The sequence below is a fragment of the Vigna umbellata genome, chromosome 6 (genome assembly GCF_029865625.1).
Source record: "Vigna umbellata cultivar VRB3 chromosome 6, Vumbellata_1.0, whole genome shotgun sequence".
Taxonomy (NCBI): Eukaryota; Viridiplantae; Streptophyta; class Magnoliopsida; order Fabales; family Fabaceae; genus Vigna; species Vigna umbellata.
Window position 1 is genome coordinate 25,354,943 of NC_142170.1, and position 17,333 is coordinate 25,372,275.

Genomic DNA, 17,333 nt, shown 5'->3' on the forward strand with positions numbered 1-17,333 from the left:
ATACACTTGGGGAAACACAGGTCCTTTTTACTTACAAGTGAGGCAAATCAGAAACAAAGAAATAACAAAGGCAAAATTGTTTAATATCATTTAATCATTCTCGCCAACCATGTTCTATCAGTTTAAGGTTGCCAAAAAAACCTTTTAATCATTTGTCAAATATCTTTTGGTAGCTTTGAACCATCAAAAAGCACGATTAATCGATTAAAAAAATATTATTTAAATATTGCATTAAAATTTCAAAAACTAAGACTAATCAAATTCTGATCAAAGATTTAAAGCAAAAAAAAAAAAATCATAGGATTAGAGATTAAAAGTAGTAAATCTTCATTTTGAAAATTTACCTATTTTCGTGCTATCATATTATCTTTACATTTTGTCCCTTTTTTACTACATCAATACCTTTGGCTTAAAAAATTTTATAGTACTTTTTACAAAGAAATCATAGTTTTTATATAAATATACACAACCATGGGTGAGAAAACAAACTTGTGGCACTAACGGAGAATAAAGAGATGAACCAAAAGCACAGAATAGAAGTCAAAAGAACATCATATTGAATTTCTAATGTACAACATTATTGATACATAAACACTGAAAGAAAAAAAAAACTAAAATTATATCAATGATGCATGATACAATTGTGAGAAGTGTATTTCGGTCTTGTACTGAAGTAGAAATTTTACGTACGCAATAAGGATTCTATCCCAACCTGCGAAACAAAAGGAGAAAAGTCTGTAAAATGCAAACTTCAAAGTTAAGATGAAATGAAGCTAGTGACTACCATTGGACTAAAATAGATAAGGCAACGAGTAGAAAACTAAGAAGTAATAGCTAGTTTAAAAACAAAATTACTCATTTTAACAAAAGAAAGAGAAAAAAACATATATTTTCATGCTTTAAAAAGGAAAGAAATAGTAATGTTCATTTCATTTCAAAATTATGTAAGGAGCCATATTCATAGCATATGGAATGAGGAGGAAACATCAAACAACAGAATTGCTAAGATGTACAATTCTCTTGCATCAGAATTTTATCAGACAAAAATAAATGAAAGCACTAAGCATATTACCAAAATTATGTAGTTGGGCAGTGTGAGTTGATCCTATTGATATGAACAGTGGAAACCTCTTCAGGCAGGTGGAAGAGGGCGTCGGCATGTTGGGCACTCCATCTTTATATCCATCCATCTTTGCAAACAACCAGAGTGGAAGAAATGATCACAAGGGGTCACCTGTGGAAGAGTTAGTGCATTAGACTTGTGGTCTGTTCTGATTGTAAAGATTGATTTCAATAAATAAAGGTAACACATTCACATGCCATGCAATCATTTGATCGTGGAGAAAGACCAATAGCTGTCATGCATATAACACAGTCTGTGGAGTGATTTGTATCATGAGTAAACCTCCTATAATAGCAGTATTTTTCAGGTAGAAACTGCAAATGACAAAGATAAAGCTAGATGTGAGAGAAGCATTGTAAAAAGGAAACATCCAGCTGCATTGTGATACGTGTTATTATCAATACCATGCTCATGATCAAAGAAAATGAAACAAGGTAACCAATATTATAGGACAAAATTATCGAAAATAGATAATAGAGCCACCCATTTTTGAAGGATATCTAGCAAATCCTTCAAACAATCAAAGGCACATCAATTATAAGTAAAATAACTTCAGTCTAGAAAAAGAGTTAGATGATGAAATCAAATGAGTAAAAGTGGATAAAAAGAATCAAGACAGTTGGGTCCAACCTGACGAGGAATGAACCACAAAGACCCAAAATAGTGCTGAAGCAAGAGAATTGCAGCTTGAAGTCCAACAAATATAGCCAAACAAACACACCAGCTCTGATCTGGTTCTATACGCAAGAAGTTGTCAGGACAACCAAAAATATATAATGGGATTGCTAGCCGAGTAATAGTTATGCCTAATATATAATGAGGATGCAATGGCTTGCGTGAGTCACGAACAACATTGGTGATTATCTGAGGTATCCAAAAGGAGTATACAAGAAGAAGAATAAGTCTCAAATGATTGTGGAATTCATACATGAGCAGTATGCCTCCCAGTAGGATTCCATCTGCAAAAGAAGTTAAACAGTTAGGCTAGATTAGATCTGAGTCTCACTTCTTCAAACAAGGAAATCCTTGCACCAGTTGAAGTAACCGGAAATATAAACGAAGTTATTCTGCGTGCTTGAACAATAGAGTGGAATAGAACATACTCGGATATGCACATTCTAAGAATACATGACATGGGGACCTAAATAAAAATATAACCAATAAAGTACAAAAAACATAGATGACAAAAACAGAATAACTTGCATTTATTTATCCTACTGAAAAAATGACTCCGGGGCATATCATAGTGATGAGATAACAAGATCAGACAACCAAAAAAACTTTAATTAAATGTGTACTTACAGAATCGGCTGTATAAAACTGATAGTTCACGCCTCATTGCTTCCCAACCTTCACCGTTGCTCAAAGGCCTACTTGCTTTCCAGATGGCAAGGAGATATCTCATCTCAAATATTGAGAACACCACAAACTTGAAAAATGCAGCAGTCGCAAAAGCATTAAACAAGGATTCTGCATGGCAGGTAGGTAGTAACAACAATTATTCATAAGACAAGCTCAAATAAAGAAAATAATCATCCACTCAAGTCACATCTATCATAGCAATGTACAATCAAATTGAATACAAATACTATTAAAATCTTCCCTTTTGGTAACAACAAGCGTGCAACCTTCAAAGCTACTTCGTATTCCGAACTAACTGTAATCTTCATGCACTACCATGAACCAAAGATGATAGTTGATCTCTTCCCATGGCACAGATTTAAAAACTTCTACATATAATTATGAGGTGCTCTGAGAATAAGATGTTGTAATTGAACTAATACGGTTTGATTACAAGTCCATTCGGTTTGAAGGTGCAAGGAGGTAATGAAAGCATATACAGGTTTTGTGCATCCAATCACCATTGGGTTCACTGCCAAGATTGATATACATTTTTTGTGGGACGTGCACCAGTGTTTGTGTAGTGGGTGGGGGATACTCACACCAATGCATATTCACATTGCCCATAAAATGAAGCTCTAAAGCCAGCTAGGCAGAAAACAAAATTAAGCATAGAGAAAAGTATTTAACGAGCTCTTCAAATTAAAAACGATCCTTTGATATTTTATGAATCCCCAAAATTGGTACCTCAAAACTCTACAACGATACTAGAGATTTTTAAGATGACAGATAGAGAGCTGTTTGTAGAACAATCTAAATTGGTTATATGAAAATCCTTAGCACTTATTTGAAAAACTTACCAACTAGTATTCCGGCAGTCAAATGTATAAGGCAAAGATAAGCATCTACTATAGCTTGCTGACCAATCGTTAATATTGAAACCTTAGCAGCCCCCTACAAGGTATACATGAATAATATTCATTGTAATTTATAATGAAACACTGTCCAGTAGATTCTTCACTAAATCTATACCACGAAATTTCAAACAAAATTTTGAAGCAATTCCTTACAGATTGGGTGTTGCTATGCTCCATTTGCCGAATTAAAAGAAGAACTTGCAAAAATGAGATCTGGTACAAGTACATTAAGGAAATAACACAGCAATGCACAATAAAAGAGTTTAAAGATGAAAGAAAGGAAAACATACAATAACAGACAATAACGAAGTGGTAAAGTAGAAAGAAAGTTGACGACTGAAGGATACAAAAGTAACCATCAAGGTATAGTTCACTGCTTTATTATAGTAGACTTCAATGTTAATAGAAGTTGCATTTAACTGTAAAGGCGAGAAGCAGTCCCCATCATCGTCCACAGACGGACTCTCCACTAACCCTACTAGCTGAAAAGAATCACGCTCCCCTTCTATAATAAAGCATAAAAAGCCTTGGTAAATCATATGATAAAAAACAATATTTTGAACCGCAGTAAGATTGCACTCAATGAACTTTGAAAAAAGTGAGTCATAATTCATCTTTAAATTCTTCTGCATTAACAATCAATATTCATTAATAATCAGCAATTGTGATATTAAATGTGCTCAGAAGTTTCCCATTGACATTACACCATGGTTATTCAAGCCAATGTTTTAAATCCCGGATAGTAGTGCATAGCAGACTGCTCCAAAATGCTATAACGAGATAAAACATAGCAGGATAACAGTTATTTTGAATTTCTTCTATAGTTTACACATTTATTATTATATATATATATAAATTTCAAAAATGATAGAAATTACTCAAAATTTATAATAAATAACTACCAAAAGTCAACTGTGTCAAAAACAAAACATACAACCAAAAACCAACAAAAGTCAAATACCAGTGTCCTAGATTGGAATTATAAGTCATCATCTTCTAAATTCAAGTCTTTTATCATTTTCGCAGTTGTTACATCTGCAGATTTCAATTTTAGAAATTAAAATCCCAAAAAATAGCTGTCCAGAAAAGCCATAATGTCTCTGTTCTAAGGTATTTTGTGGAATCAACAAATAGCATCACTGCAGTGCCTGCTAAAGCTGCTATACAACATGCTATATGGTCTGTTACAACCACTACACAAAATTGTTACACTACAGCAGCCTCTTTAGAGGGCAAGGGCCCTTCCACATAGCTACACCGCAGTAGCTGCTCTATAGCATACTTTTTAAAACCGATCAAGTTTCAAATTTTTATCTAAATATGTCACTTGAGATTGAAAAGAAATAATTCTTGAGGGCTTAATTGATCATTCTCATAATCTTTTATTTATAAAAATAAATTGATGCAAAAGTACATGATAATTAGGATAACTTTATTAGACACAATCTAATCATGATAAATAAGGTAATCCTAGACACAATATAATCATGATAAATAGGGTAACCTTAGACACAATCTAATCATGATAAATAGGGTAATCCTAAACACAATATAATCATGATAAATAGGGTAAATATTCTAACACTCCCCCTCAAGCTGGAGCATACAAATTGTATGTGCCAAGCTTGGAATAAATAAACTCAATCAACTTGTCTAAAATGTCGAGACAATAGACGTGTAACTTTGGCTCCGAACAAGATGCACATATGCTTCAGACCATCGAGAGTATAAACCAAATTGGACTCACAAACTAGCGTAACCAATAATAAGCTTATAGAAAATAATATTGGACAACCACGAAACTTCATCTAGCACCATGAACCTTCAAGTAGGATGACTTTGACAAGGTTGATTTCCATCAAAAGTGAATGACGAGTGGTAGACAGCGACAAACTGCAGAAACTGGATTGCAATCAAGTAAGGATGGGGCCTGCATGACTAAAAGCAACAAACTGCAGAGACTGGATTCCATCGAGAAAGGATGGGACTTGCAGTGGCTAAAAGAAACCAAACTACAGGGACTAAACTGCCATCAAGTAAGGATGGGGCTGTAGTGTAATGGCTAAGAGTGACAAACTACAGGATTAAATTGCCATAAGTGACTGATGGGGCCTGTAGTGGTTGAAAGCGACCAAACTGCAGGGACTAAACTGCCATCAAGTAAGGATGGGGCATGTAGTGGCTAAAAGCGACAAACTACAGGGATTAAATTGCCATCATTGACTGATGGGGCCTGCAGTGGTGGAAAGCGACAAAACTGCAGAGACTGCCATCACTGACTGATGGAGGCATGTAGGGACTGCCATTACTGACTGATGGGGCATGCAGTGGCTGGAAACATATTGCAGTGGATGGAAACATACTCCTCCTCACAGCAAACGATGGAAATGACGACGCGCCGAGACAAATCGTGAAGGTACAAGATCATTATGGTCTCCTTTATTCATCAAAGCATCCAAAAATAGATCTCACAAGGGACTGGTGAAATTGTTTGACTAAGATTCTGAATCTTGCTAGAAATAGACTCCCCTCATGCCATGAGGAACCTTCAACCTATGACTTTGGTTTTGAAATTCCTTGTGTTAACAAGCTAATAGCACTGACTGTCCTTGGAGACTTGTAAATAAATAACACAAGCCATTAGAAACATCACAACTGCTACAATATGTAAAGCTAAACACACATTATGAAAGATGCTAAGGAACAATGTTGAAACAAAGAATTCTTTTTTCTTTTGGTCCAGCGAGATGAACGGTAGTGTCGCGATATGATTCTGACATCGGAAGCTGATCAAAGAGAAGTCGTCCGTGACGGTGCGTGTGGAGGAGAATGAGGTACGACAACAAGGATGGGTCGCGTTCCTCGATGCTCACAAAACTCCTAACTTCGCCAGAGAAAACGAGACGGCAGCGGTGGCGGAGGTAGAACAGATGTGTCGTGCGTGGTGGTGCTTGGATGGGAACTAGCCATCGACACAGGCAGGGTTGACCATCGCTCAAGGAGGCGATCCAGATCCATTGGTCACCGGACTAAACTATGGCAGCGGCCGATGGCGGGCATTAGCGGACAACGTCAGAATGACAGGAAATAGAGGTTGATGGTGACAAACTTATGTAGATAGCTCCTCACAGTGGAAAAATAGTGCCAAGTGGACAACGGCAAACGACGCAGGCAACGGCAAACGGCGTTAGACAACGACAAACAGCACAAAACAGCACCAAACAGTGTCAGACAGGTGCGGACAGCAACTAGGGTTTGGAGACTAGATAGAAACCAGAACAAGACTGCTCATTTAGGTATTCAAGAAAAGATGAAATTTTTAAGGCCGCTGGTGGCGGCACTGGCCACCGGCGGCAGCAAAGACAGAGTAGGAAGAGACTCAGACAACCTGCTTTGATACCAACTTGAGATTGAAAAGAAATAATTCTTGACGGCTTAATTGATCCCTCTCATAATCTTCTATTTATAAAAATAAATTGATACAAGAGTACATGATAATTAGGGTAACTTTATTACACACAATATAATCATGATAAATAAGGTAACCCCAGACACAATATAATCATGATAAATAGGATAACCTTAGACACAATATAATCATGATAAATAGGGTAACCCAAGACACAATATAATCATGATAAATAGGGTAAATATTTTAACAATGTCATTTTATTAGAAACAGGAGAGAGAATACGAGAAGAGGATAGCTCATCTGTCAGCACAAGATAATAAAGAACTAAAGGAAACCCAATGAGAAGAAATCTTTAACGTTTATGCATATCTGACTGAAAAGAATCCTTCACAAAATGGGAAGAACAACAAAAGAAAGGTTAAAATCAACCTTGTCATGCAGCCAGTTTAAAGATATGTATGTATCCTAAAAGTTACCACAATCTGTGACAACTAGATACATACGTGAAATGCAAATAATAATGCTTCATTTGATATTTTTAAGACCTTTTGTCTCTTGATTTCGTTTATTCTTATTACCCAAGCCTTCCAAGACATTGAATTACATTAATTCCTACAAAATTAAACCCCCACAAAAATTAAAACCATAAAGCTTCTCACAGAAGGTTCAAATCGTAATGTGAAAACTGGAGAAAAAGATTCTGTATGCATATGCTAAATAATAGAGAACCCTAGAGCAATGACACAGAGAAAGAGTAAATTTGAAATTAAAAAATAAAACTGGAAAATTCAAGTGATATAGCACTGTATATCAGGATCTTGAACCGATTTTGTATCTGCATTTTTCTTTTAAATTTGAAATTCAAATAAATATTCTAGGAGATTACTGTAGTTAAAATCAAATTATTCAAATGTGGTCTGATTTCATTCTCCTTTATTCTAGAATATTTGGGTAGTTAAGATCAAAATTAGATTATCCTAAATTGCTATATCAATATCATTAGTGTTTATGCATCAAAAGTAGAAAAGAAGTTTTAGAATGATTTTGAAGGATTGGCTCAAGACGTTCAACAAGAGAAAAACAATATCGTAGGCAGGGATCTAAATGAGTATGTTGGTAGTTAGGTAAGGGGATTTATAGAAGATCATGGTAATTTTGGTTCTTAAGATCTAAATGAGGAAGAAGAGTGGTTAGTCTATTCTTGATGTTGCAATGTCATACGATTTCAAGATTATGCACACTTGTTTTCAAAAGTAGGAGGAACTTGTACTAACTTAGAAGTGTGGAATCTCAAGTGTACATCCCAAGCCCAAATCTTGGGGCCTAGAACCAACCTATATGAAGTACCCAACTCCTCCAAAAACAGATCCCGACATACATGAGCAGATTCCCCAAGATTATATACATATATCATTATCTTTTATTTGTTAAAGCCAATATCTCTAGGCTCAATAGCTCTATATATACCACAAAGTATTCAAGAAGTATCCACTCTTTCTTTCATATTCTCTCCACTCATTATCATTACACAGATCTTCACTCTCTTAGTGACATAAGCAATGAAAATTTTTTTGCACGTGGATCTCCTCTTTGATCACACTTGGAGCTTGGCTCGGACTACTCACCAGTAGCAGCCCGACACTCAAGAGTGACGATTCCTCCTCAAAGACTATTTGATACATTTTGGTAAGAACATCAAGGTTACAAAAAAGATTTCCTTTTGGTAAGGACCTTTGAGATAATAGAGCTTGCAAGAATGGCAAGGTGGTCCTAGGAAAATCTTACAAAAAAACAGAGTCTTGATCATTGATGTTTGTTTTAAAATCCATGAATAGAAAACCCAATAAGTTTCAAATACAAGAATCATGTGGTGGCAAGGTGATAAACCTGTGACTTCTTAAGTAATTTTGGGAGGGAGATAATTAGGAATCACAAGTTAGTGCTTAACCTCACTGGAAATGAGACGTCTAAGAAAGTTAAGAACGTTGATAATGAACCTTAATCTGTGGTTGAGTGAAAATGTTCAAGAAAAGGAAAGAGACAAAACAGGTTGTTTTTTAAGACCTTACACAGGAAAATAACACTGAAAATTGGAATGTTCCAAATATATAGGCTAACTAATCAATTCAAAACTAGTTTGCAAAAAATATGCTAATAATTTTCTATCTTAACACTAATTACAGAAAATAATTCTGAATAAACCTGTACAAAAACAGAATAAGGAAACAAATATCTAATGTTACAACAACAATTAGTGAAATTTGGAGGGAAAGGCAAATGAAATATAACATTTAATGTATCTATAAAAACAGCATAAACAAAAAGGAACAAAGAATATTCATCCGCTGAGAGAACTCAAGTACCATGTTTTGACAATGACAGGCGTGAAACCTGTGCAGCTATTTCTACATTGCAATGTTTCTCCATTCCGTGCAATGGAGCTGCAATAAGGGAAAAACATAAGCATAGAAAGTTTTAGTAGGTTATATGAGAAAAACCATCAAGGTTGTTGGGAGAGGGGATCTCTTTAAAATATACTGGTGAAATAGACAAATTACAATGTTTCCTTCTCCACATCTTTTGTCGTGAAGATTCTTGGAATACTTGAGATGAGAAAACTCCAAGCTGTATTCAGAAAGCCATGTATAACAATTAAGTACTCATAATGCTCATTATACTCCCAAAAGTAACAAATATGGTCATGTTTACATGACAATCATAGATGCCATCCTTATGATCTTATCTTATCTTAGAGAGAAACAAAGAGATGTAGTACAGAAATATTATCCTCTTTATTACTGAAGTATGGTATACAAATGAGTCCTCTCTTTTCTCACAAGGAACAAACCCTGTTACAACAAAGTAAACTATTCACTGAATCTAACTACCCTAGAAAGGGTCTATTTATACCTTCTCTCCTTAACTGTCTTAACAGAAATAACAGACACAATAATATCCGTTCAGAACCCCTATCATATATTACTGGACTTTCTTTCTCCTTTTATATACTACCAGAGCTTTTGGGTCAGGTCATGGCTGACCCTCATCCTCTTTTCGGTTATGTAACTTATGCTGACATCCCAGTCTTACTCAACATGATTTTGAGATATATAAAGGGATTATAACATTGAGAAATTTTTACATACACAGTTTTAACATTTAAAGCTACAAGAATGCACTTATTGTTTATTCCTTCCGTAGTTTTTGTCCACCCCAGCGTATAGACATGACTTAGGATTATAATTCTAATGCACATAAAAAATTCCTTTCCTTATAATAGATGAACTTGTGATGTCAAATAAAATGAAACCCATGAAAAGGCCAAGACAGATTTGGATCATACCATCCTTAAATTTCAGGAGTCTATCAAATGTCAATTATACAGAATAATAAACATTTTCTAGTGAAAAAAAGACCCAGTACCAGATGATATGGATTTGACAAAATATATTCTCCCTCCGGATTTAGTCCCCCATCTTTACCACTACAATAAGAAAATAATAAAGAAACTATTCAACACATTTAAATATTGTAGGCTTAGCACCACTATTTGAATTGTAAATTAATTTTGATTAACAAATAAAATACAACTCAACAAATAACACACCTATAAAAAACTTATTCATGATTAAAGGCTAAACTAGGAAGAAAATAAATTTTAAAAATTTTAAAAATCATGATAGCTGAGCCAACTTCTCTTCAAATTAAATGGTTATACAGACAAAAGTAATGCAAGGTCAAAAAATAAGGTTAAATCAAAACTATTCCATAATCTCCACCATTAGAAAACAAAATGTGTTAGATTTTAAGTTCAGGGTGCTGATAGCTTCTACAAGTCAAAATGGATTTCGCAGATTGCATGGAATTGAATTCAAAACTGCCTATAGATAGCTTTGAAATATGAGGCATGTGTCCCAAGTAATACTAATGAAGTACTAAAGCACTAAACAAAAGATGAGTTTTTCTTGATTAATCTATTGTTTCACTACCAGTTTATCACAATCAGTTTTAGGCTAAACTGATGTTCTGAAGTACCAGTCTTTACTGTGTTTTTGATGCAGAATTAGGAACTTTTTACTTAATTACCCATTTTTTCATTATTAAATACCAATTCCCTGTAGCAAATAAACATTACTGATTTAGCTAGAAAAGGAAGGTATAATTTATCAGATAGCAACTTGCAAAATATTATGAATAAAAACATTTAGCCCAGGAAAAAAAATAGATCATAGACACAATGCCGTAGATATCTAAATCCAATAAGGTAGCATTATAGATTGAGCTCCATAACATATTGACATTCACCTGTTGGCTACCATTCGAAGCTGCCTATAAGGCCATATATATACACCTTCTACTCTGATTTGAGCACCACCAACATTGTATTCATTGTCAAATACATCATGGAATATGACTACCCCCTGATAAATAGCATAAAAAGTAGAAATGATCAGCGAGAATTTCACATGACATCTAAACATCATCAATACAAAAATATAACATCATCAATACAAAAATATATTACTGTTTAGTGCAACAAAAGGGTAATGTATTTGGTTTCATAATCTCAAAAATATGGTGTTCAACCTTAGATTAAATTATGATAAATGAGTGCTCGTGCTCTAGTGTATTGAAAAATTGATATTCAGAATATTCACTTTTATGGATGAACAAATAATTTATTAAGAAAGAAAAGAGAAAGACAACCTCAAGAGGATACAAATTTTCAGTAATAACAGAAAACTGCACAGAGAAAGAAACAAAATAGAAAAGAGACTAAGCATGAAACATGCAGCAGATAAAGCTCTCTAAATATTGCCAAAGACATCCCCCTTAAAGACCTTTCAGATAACCTCACAAAAAAACTGAGCAACCAACCCTGTCAGAAATGAAACCCAAAAGGTAACACTTGACTAACAAAAATCCTCTACAACCAAAATACACATGATTTAATGACAGTGACTGCCAGTATACAAAATATAATTGTCTTAAAAACTGAACTTTAAGTCTAACTCAATATTATAAAACTATCTTTTTAAGTCAAGTTTGCACCCACATATATATATATATATATATTATAATTTGATAATATCTCTAGTCGATATATGATCTCTAACAGACCCCTCAACATATCTAGAACTTATAGCTGATTCTAGCAGACTCTTGAGGTCTTTAGAGACGTGATTTCATGCCATCATACAAAAGCATTTATTACACTGAACAAGGCCCCGTCAGATGAGTTTGAAATATTTATTCATTTACAAAAAATCCCTACTATTCATTGCATACTTAGGGTTCGATTAGTAGGGTTATTTACCTGCTAGGAATCTTATTATGTTTGAAGTTTTAGTAGGCTCTATTGGTATTAGTACAATGCGTAACACTAAATTGCAAATTATCTTGAGCTAAATTGGGATGGAGTAATGTAACCATCAAGGAAAAACATAATGAAAAGAGAGATTTTGATTAATTCTTTAGCATATCAAGAGGACAGAACTGAAAGGAACCTTTGATCCCCTTGATATTTTAGATAATTATTCACAGTATTAACCTAAGTGAATACAATTTAAACACTTAAGGTAAAGAACCTAAAAGCTTCTTCATTAGAAGTTGATGTTATTTTAAATATACGAGAACAAATGCAGAACCGTATCACAACTGAAGCTGACTTCCTTCTGAATCTATTTATTGTAAATAGGGGATTATTAGGATATAAATATCCTAGTATCTCTATAGTAATTAGGAAAAAATATCCTTAGAATCTTTATATTCATTCTATCAGATTTTATTCCCCTTCTTAAGAGAGTGTGATTGCTACAAATAGAGGAGTTGACAATGTAATTAGAATGATTGTTATTAATATTAATAATATATTTCTTTATTCCCTCTCATTATTCAAGTCTATCCATATAATTCAACAACTCACCTGCACATAATGTACACCAGTTATCTTTGTTGGCACACTAACTAATTCAATTACAGAATTTCCATTTATTTTTCTGATGTCTGGAAATCTTGTAGAACCATTTGTTGTATCTAAAAACTTCCAAGTCCCTGCATTCAAAGATGACAACATAGACATATCATCACACTGTAACAATACCAGCTTGTAAACTCATTTCAAAACAAATTAGTGAACAATGTTTATTATAAATATGCGCTCATTCATATTTTAATAAATTGAATAAAAGTCCTTTTAAAACATTATTAGGCCAAATGTCATAGGTTTAGTTGGTCCATGGGAGCAAAGTTTCCAATTTTATAAACAGATGATCTTTGACATTATATTCCGTCCAGTGGTAGTAAACTAAGAATGTTTATGTACTTAACCAAGAAGTTAAGAAGCATAGTCATAGGATCCAATAGCAAGATATGAGACTTCAGTCCCATTTTGAAAGTATGAGATTCTAGTGTGGGGCTTTTAAGCCTTGGGTTCTCCAACTAAAATGGCTAGTCTTTTGTGGTGTGGTTCTCCAAAGATTGCTATCACAGTCCTCAATAAAGACAAATTGATCCACAAAAATCATAAAACTTGAAGTGATTAAAAAATTCAAGTAGGGATAGAAAAAATTATTTTCCAATCATGTATCCTCCAAATAGACACTCACCTGCAAAAGCTAGCTCATGAGATGAGGATTCTCTAAACCTTTATAAGCTCAACTTTGACCATATGTACAGTTGATATGAGATCTCAACACACATAGGATTGAACACCTAGAGCATGGAAGGGAGGATATAGAAGTAGCCTTTCTTATGCTTAAATATGATTATAGTCCATATACATTTTATGCTTTTCACCCCTATAATTTATTTCTTGTTGTTTTAGTCCGTTTATAATTTTATTATATGGTTTTATTCCTCTAACTGTTGAACAATGACATGTCGATTGGAGAACAAGGAGGATGTTTCTTAAATAATAACGATTATAATGAATATATTCTAATATAAGAGGAACTGATATCAGAAGTTTATAATTTTAGAAATACTAAACAAAATTTTGTATGGACCAAAACCATGGGAAAAGAATTATAACTAAAATGACAAAACAGATATATTATAGGGACTAGAAACATATTGAAGTATTTTTTATATATATTGCATGCGAAAACCATGGGGCTAATAGATTTCAGGATAGTTAAAGGTATCTCAATATCATATCTTCGATACGTTTTGATACCGTCTTGAATTTGAACTAACATAGCTCAACTCCAGAGCTAGCTTGTGAGGCAAGTCTAGTCCAAGCATTTATTAAGTCTACTCTGGTCATATCTAATAAAGTCAATGTGGGATCTCAAACAGTAGAAACTCAACAGTCAAACACATGCAATTATGCAACTAATTACATCAAACATTTGTATAACAAACCAAAACCATACCCCACTGTGGTCAATCTAAACATACATTTATGTAAGTAAAGAATACCAACCTCTGTAAGTTCCAGTTATGTTCCATTGTGAAAATGGACCTAAGTCACTTTCGTCTTTTCTCGTAAAAACCCACTGAAAGAAGCAATGTCAATACAAGTAAACGAATGTATTTAACACAAGCATTAAAATATTAATTTATCACTGAAAAGAATGTTTAGTTTTTAATGAGAAACCTTGTTGGTTTGTGGACCTGTGGTAAAATGATAGTTCTACGAGAAATGTTAAGGGGCTTACAACAACACGCCACAACTATAATAAATGACTCATTACAATAAACTATTGTAAAATATCCAATTTGTTTCTCATTTGATGAATCAATATGTTTCATTTATTTCTAAATACAAGTTCAGCAAATGTATACAAAGAATTGATACCGCATCAAGGCATTCTAAACATATTAACTTCAAACTCAACTCAACTCGTGCAAATGCCTTCGGCCCTTTATAAAAACCACGTTTTTTATCTCACTCAAGCCAGACATTAAACATCAAAATTTATGTTTCCACTTTCACAACAGGCAAAAATAAAAAGACAAATAAAAGTAGGCACCTAACCTAAGCAACCCCTCTAAGCTCATTAATTCAAAACTAAACTTGAAGCAAGAAATGATCAGTTATAAGGCCAAAACAAAGCATACAAAATTTAGGTTCAATTTGACAGTCAACCTCAACAATTCCCACCCCAAAACACAATAAAGGAGCTAATTCTAAACCCAATCGCAACAAAGAAACCAAAAAACAATACAAAACAACAAACATACCTCATCACCCCAGGAATTGGTTTTATCCCTTAAGGGTCTCAAACCCGCCACAGGACTCAGAAACAACAAAAAAACCAACCACCCACATGAAATTCTCAACAAAATCCTCACTTCCCTCCTCTCAAGTTCCAACCTTTGAAAGTCAACCTCAACCATGTCAAACCCCAAACACACCATACCACACAGAAACTACAATTTGGACAGCCCAGTTCCCAGTTGTGGCAACTGATCACAGGGAATCAAAAAGAAAAATCCAAAACCCATCACAGGAAATCGCTTATGAAAGCCAAAGGGTTGCTTCAAAAGGAGTCAAAGGAACGAATCGCTCGCCGGGTCACAACAACGAGTCCCACCAGTGAGAGGTTGATTCAGATAAGAGAGTGGAGACAGTGAAAGGCCAACGACTTGGAAACACAATTTGGCTTCACCAGCAAGGTCTGCCACCAAATGAATCCAACTTTGCTCTAATTAAAAATGGAAAATTATAGATTAAGAGAATATAATATGGTTTTGGATTTGATGGAGAAGAAGAGAGTTGGACTAGAAGCCGTGGTTGACGAAGTTGGGTGTAATGTACTATGGTCCATGGAGTAGGCTGCGGTTTGCTACAAAGGAAAATCTACACGCGCCCTGAGGGAGGTGTTCGCACGTGCCAGGCACACTTTTTTTTCCTTGAAATTTTCTTTAGGATGATAGAAACGAAGTTGATAGGTGAAAGAAGTGAAAAATACGACAAAGACATATTTTGTTTGGTGGAAAATAAATAAAATATTAATTTTTGAAACTATTTTTATGAAAATAAGAGAGCAAGAAGTATTATTCTATTTAATTGAATTTAATTATATATTTGTTTTTTTATTTAATTATTATCTACCATTTTAAAATTAATTAATTTTGATTTTAATTCTTATAAACAATTCTTGTTGAAATTGTAAAATAATTGAATTTTAAATTTCGTCTCTTTAAAACCTATTAGTTTAACTTTGTTTCTCAATAAATCAAAATTATTTTAAATACATTTTAAGATAGATAAATAATATTTATTTTGAGAATTTTTTAAGAAATTGAGCTGTTAAATAAATATTAAAAAATGCACTAGCTTAAGCAATTGATCTTTTGCAAATAATTGAAAAAGTGTATAAAAAAATAATAATAGTAATAGTAATAGAAGTAAAAAAGTAATATAGTCCATTTAAGTGGAAAACAATAAAAATACAAAACGAAAATTAAAATTTATTAATTTTATATAAATTAAAAGCATATTTTAATTTTTTTTTAATATTAATATTATTAGTTGCTTATTATCAATATTATTATTAGAGTTAAATATGTTTTTAAATGTAAAATTGAAATCCGTTTTGTTTTTTTAATATATTTTAGTCTTAAGCTTTGTAAACAATTAATATAATCATTTTAATTAATCATATTGACTTTTTTTACTTATTAAATTATATTTTAAATTAATATTTAAGTTAGAATATGTTAAATGACATGAATAGTTCACATATTAGTTTAAAATTATTAGATTAAAATAATTATATTTAATTATTTTTTAAGTTTATGAGTCAAAATATTTTAAAATTTGATATATAAATAAATTTCAATTTTATATTCAAATTTAAAAATTAAAAATATATTTAATTATTATTATTATTATTATTATTTAGCAGTATAGCATCGGGTAAATTCTTTTCATTTCGACAAAAGGCAAATGAGAGAGGAATTTATGTAGAACATGTGTTACTTTTTAAGAGTTCTATATTCTACTAGGATCATTTATGATAATAAAAAATGAGAACAAATGGTAAGAAATAAGTTTTTGTTTCTAAATTTTTTTTATGTGGTCTTTGACCTTATATTTTTACATTGATAAATTCAGTCATTTAATCTTTGAAAATATGTAATTTAAATGTTTTTTTATATTCAAATGAAATGTGCAATGATAGTGTTTGACAATCAACAAAGTTGGTAAAAAAAAAAAAAAGGCTAAATTTACTTATTCTTCAGAAACCAAAATTATTTTTTTCCAAAATAAAAACTTTAGTATGCTTACTAGGAGGTTGTGTTGTGATAATGTATTCTCAAACATTGCTTTTTCTAAAAGAAAAAAGGGTTAAATATGTTTTTAGTCCCTAAACTATTGGCCGTTTCTGGTTTTCGTCCCTCTTCCAAAGTAAGATACAATTTGGTCCTCATTCTTTAGAAAAACGTTCGTTTTAGTCGTCAAAATTTTGTTTTTAGTCCTCGTTTTAGTCCTCAAAACGTTCGTTTTTTCGACTAAAACGAACGTTTTTTAAAGATTGAGGACTAAATTGTACCTTACTTTGGAAGAGGGACGAAAACCAGAAACGGT

At 33.0% G+C, this 17,333-nt stretch overlaps 1 protein-coding gene across 2 annotated transcripts; it reads right to left on the minus strand.

The window, feature by feature from the left end:
- Positions 1-536: 536 nt before the first annotated feature.
- On the minus strand, positions 537-15,557 carry LOC124829365 (transmembrane E3 ubiquitin-protein ligase FLY2-like). Of its 2 annotated transcripts, XM_047302860.2 has the most exons (15): positions 14,981-15,555; positions 14,220-14,292; positions 12,720-12,847; positions 11,099-11,214; positions 10,217-10,277; positions 9,352-9,418; positions 9,157-9,234; positions 3,729-3,886; positions 3,535-3,594; positions 3,325-3,418; positions 2,426-2,593; positions 1,754-2,082; positions 1,321-1,437; positions 1,073-1,234; positions 537-712 (listed from the first exon to the last, which is right to left on the minus strand). In XM_047302860.2, exons 1-14 carry the CDS (start codon positions 15,155-15,157, stop codon positions 1,133-1,135), a joined length of 1,728 nt encoding a protein of 575 aa, XP_047158816.1. In that variant the 5' UTR covers positions 15,158-15,555; the 3' UTR covers positions 537-712; positions 1,073-1,132. The 2 variants fall into 2 exon arrangements, with proteins under 2 accessions (XP_047158816.1, XP_087948807.1); XM_088092681.1 differs by lacking the exon at positions 1,321-1,437 and having other exon boundaries at positions 14,981-15,557.
- Between the last annotated feature and the right edge of the window lie 1,776 nt (positions 15,558-17,333).

Coding starts and splice junctions, on each gene's coding strand:
- LOC124829365 (XM_047302860.2), bottom strand. CDS start 15,157: ATGGTGTGTTTGGGGTTTGACATGGTTGAGGTTGACTTTCAAAGGTTG. Junction 9,235..9,351: donor GATGTGGAGAAGGAAACATT/GTAATTTGTCTA, acceptor CCCTTATTGCAG/CTCCATTGCACGGAATGGAG. Junction 2,083..2,425: donor AGTTTTATACAGCCGATTCT/GTAAGTACACAT, acceptor CTTCTTTTGCAG/ATGGAATCCTACTGGGAGGC.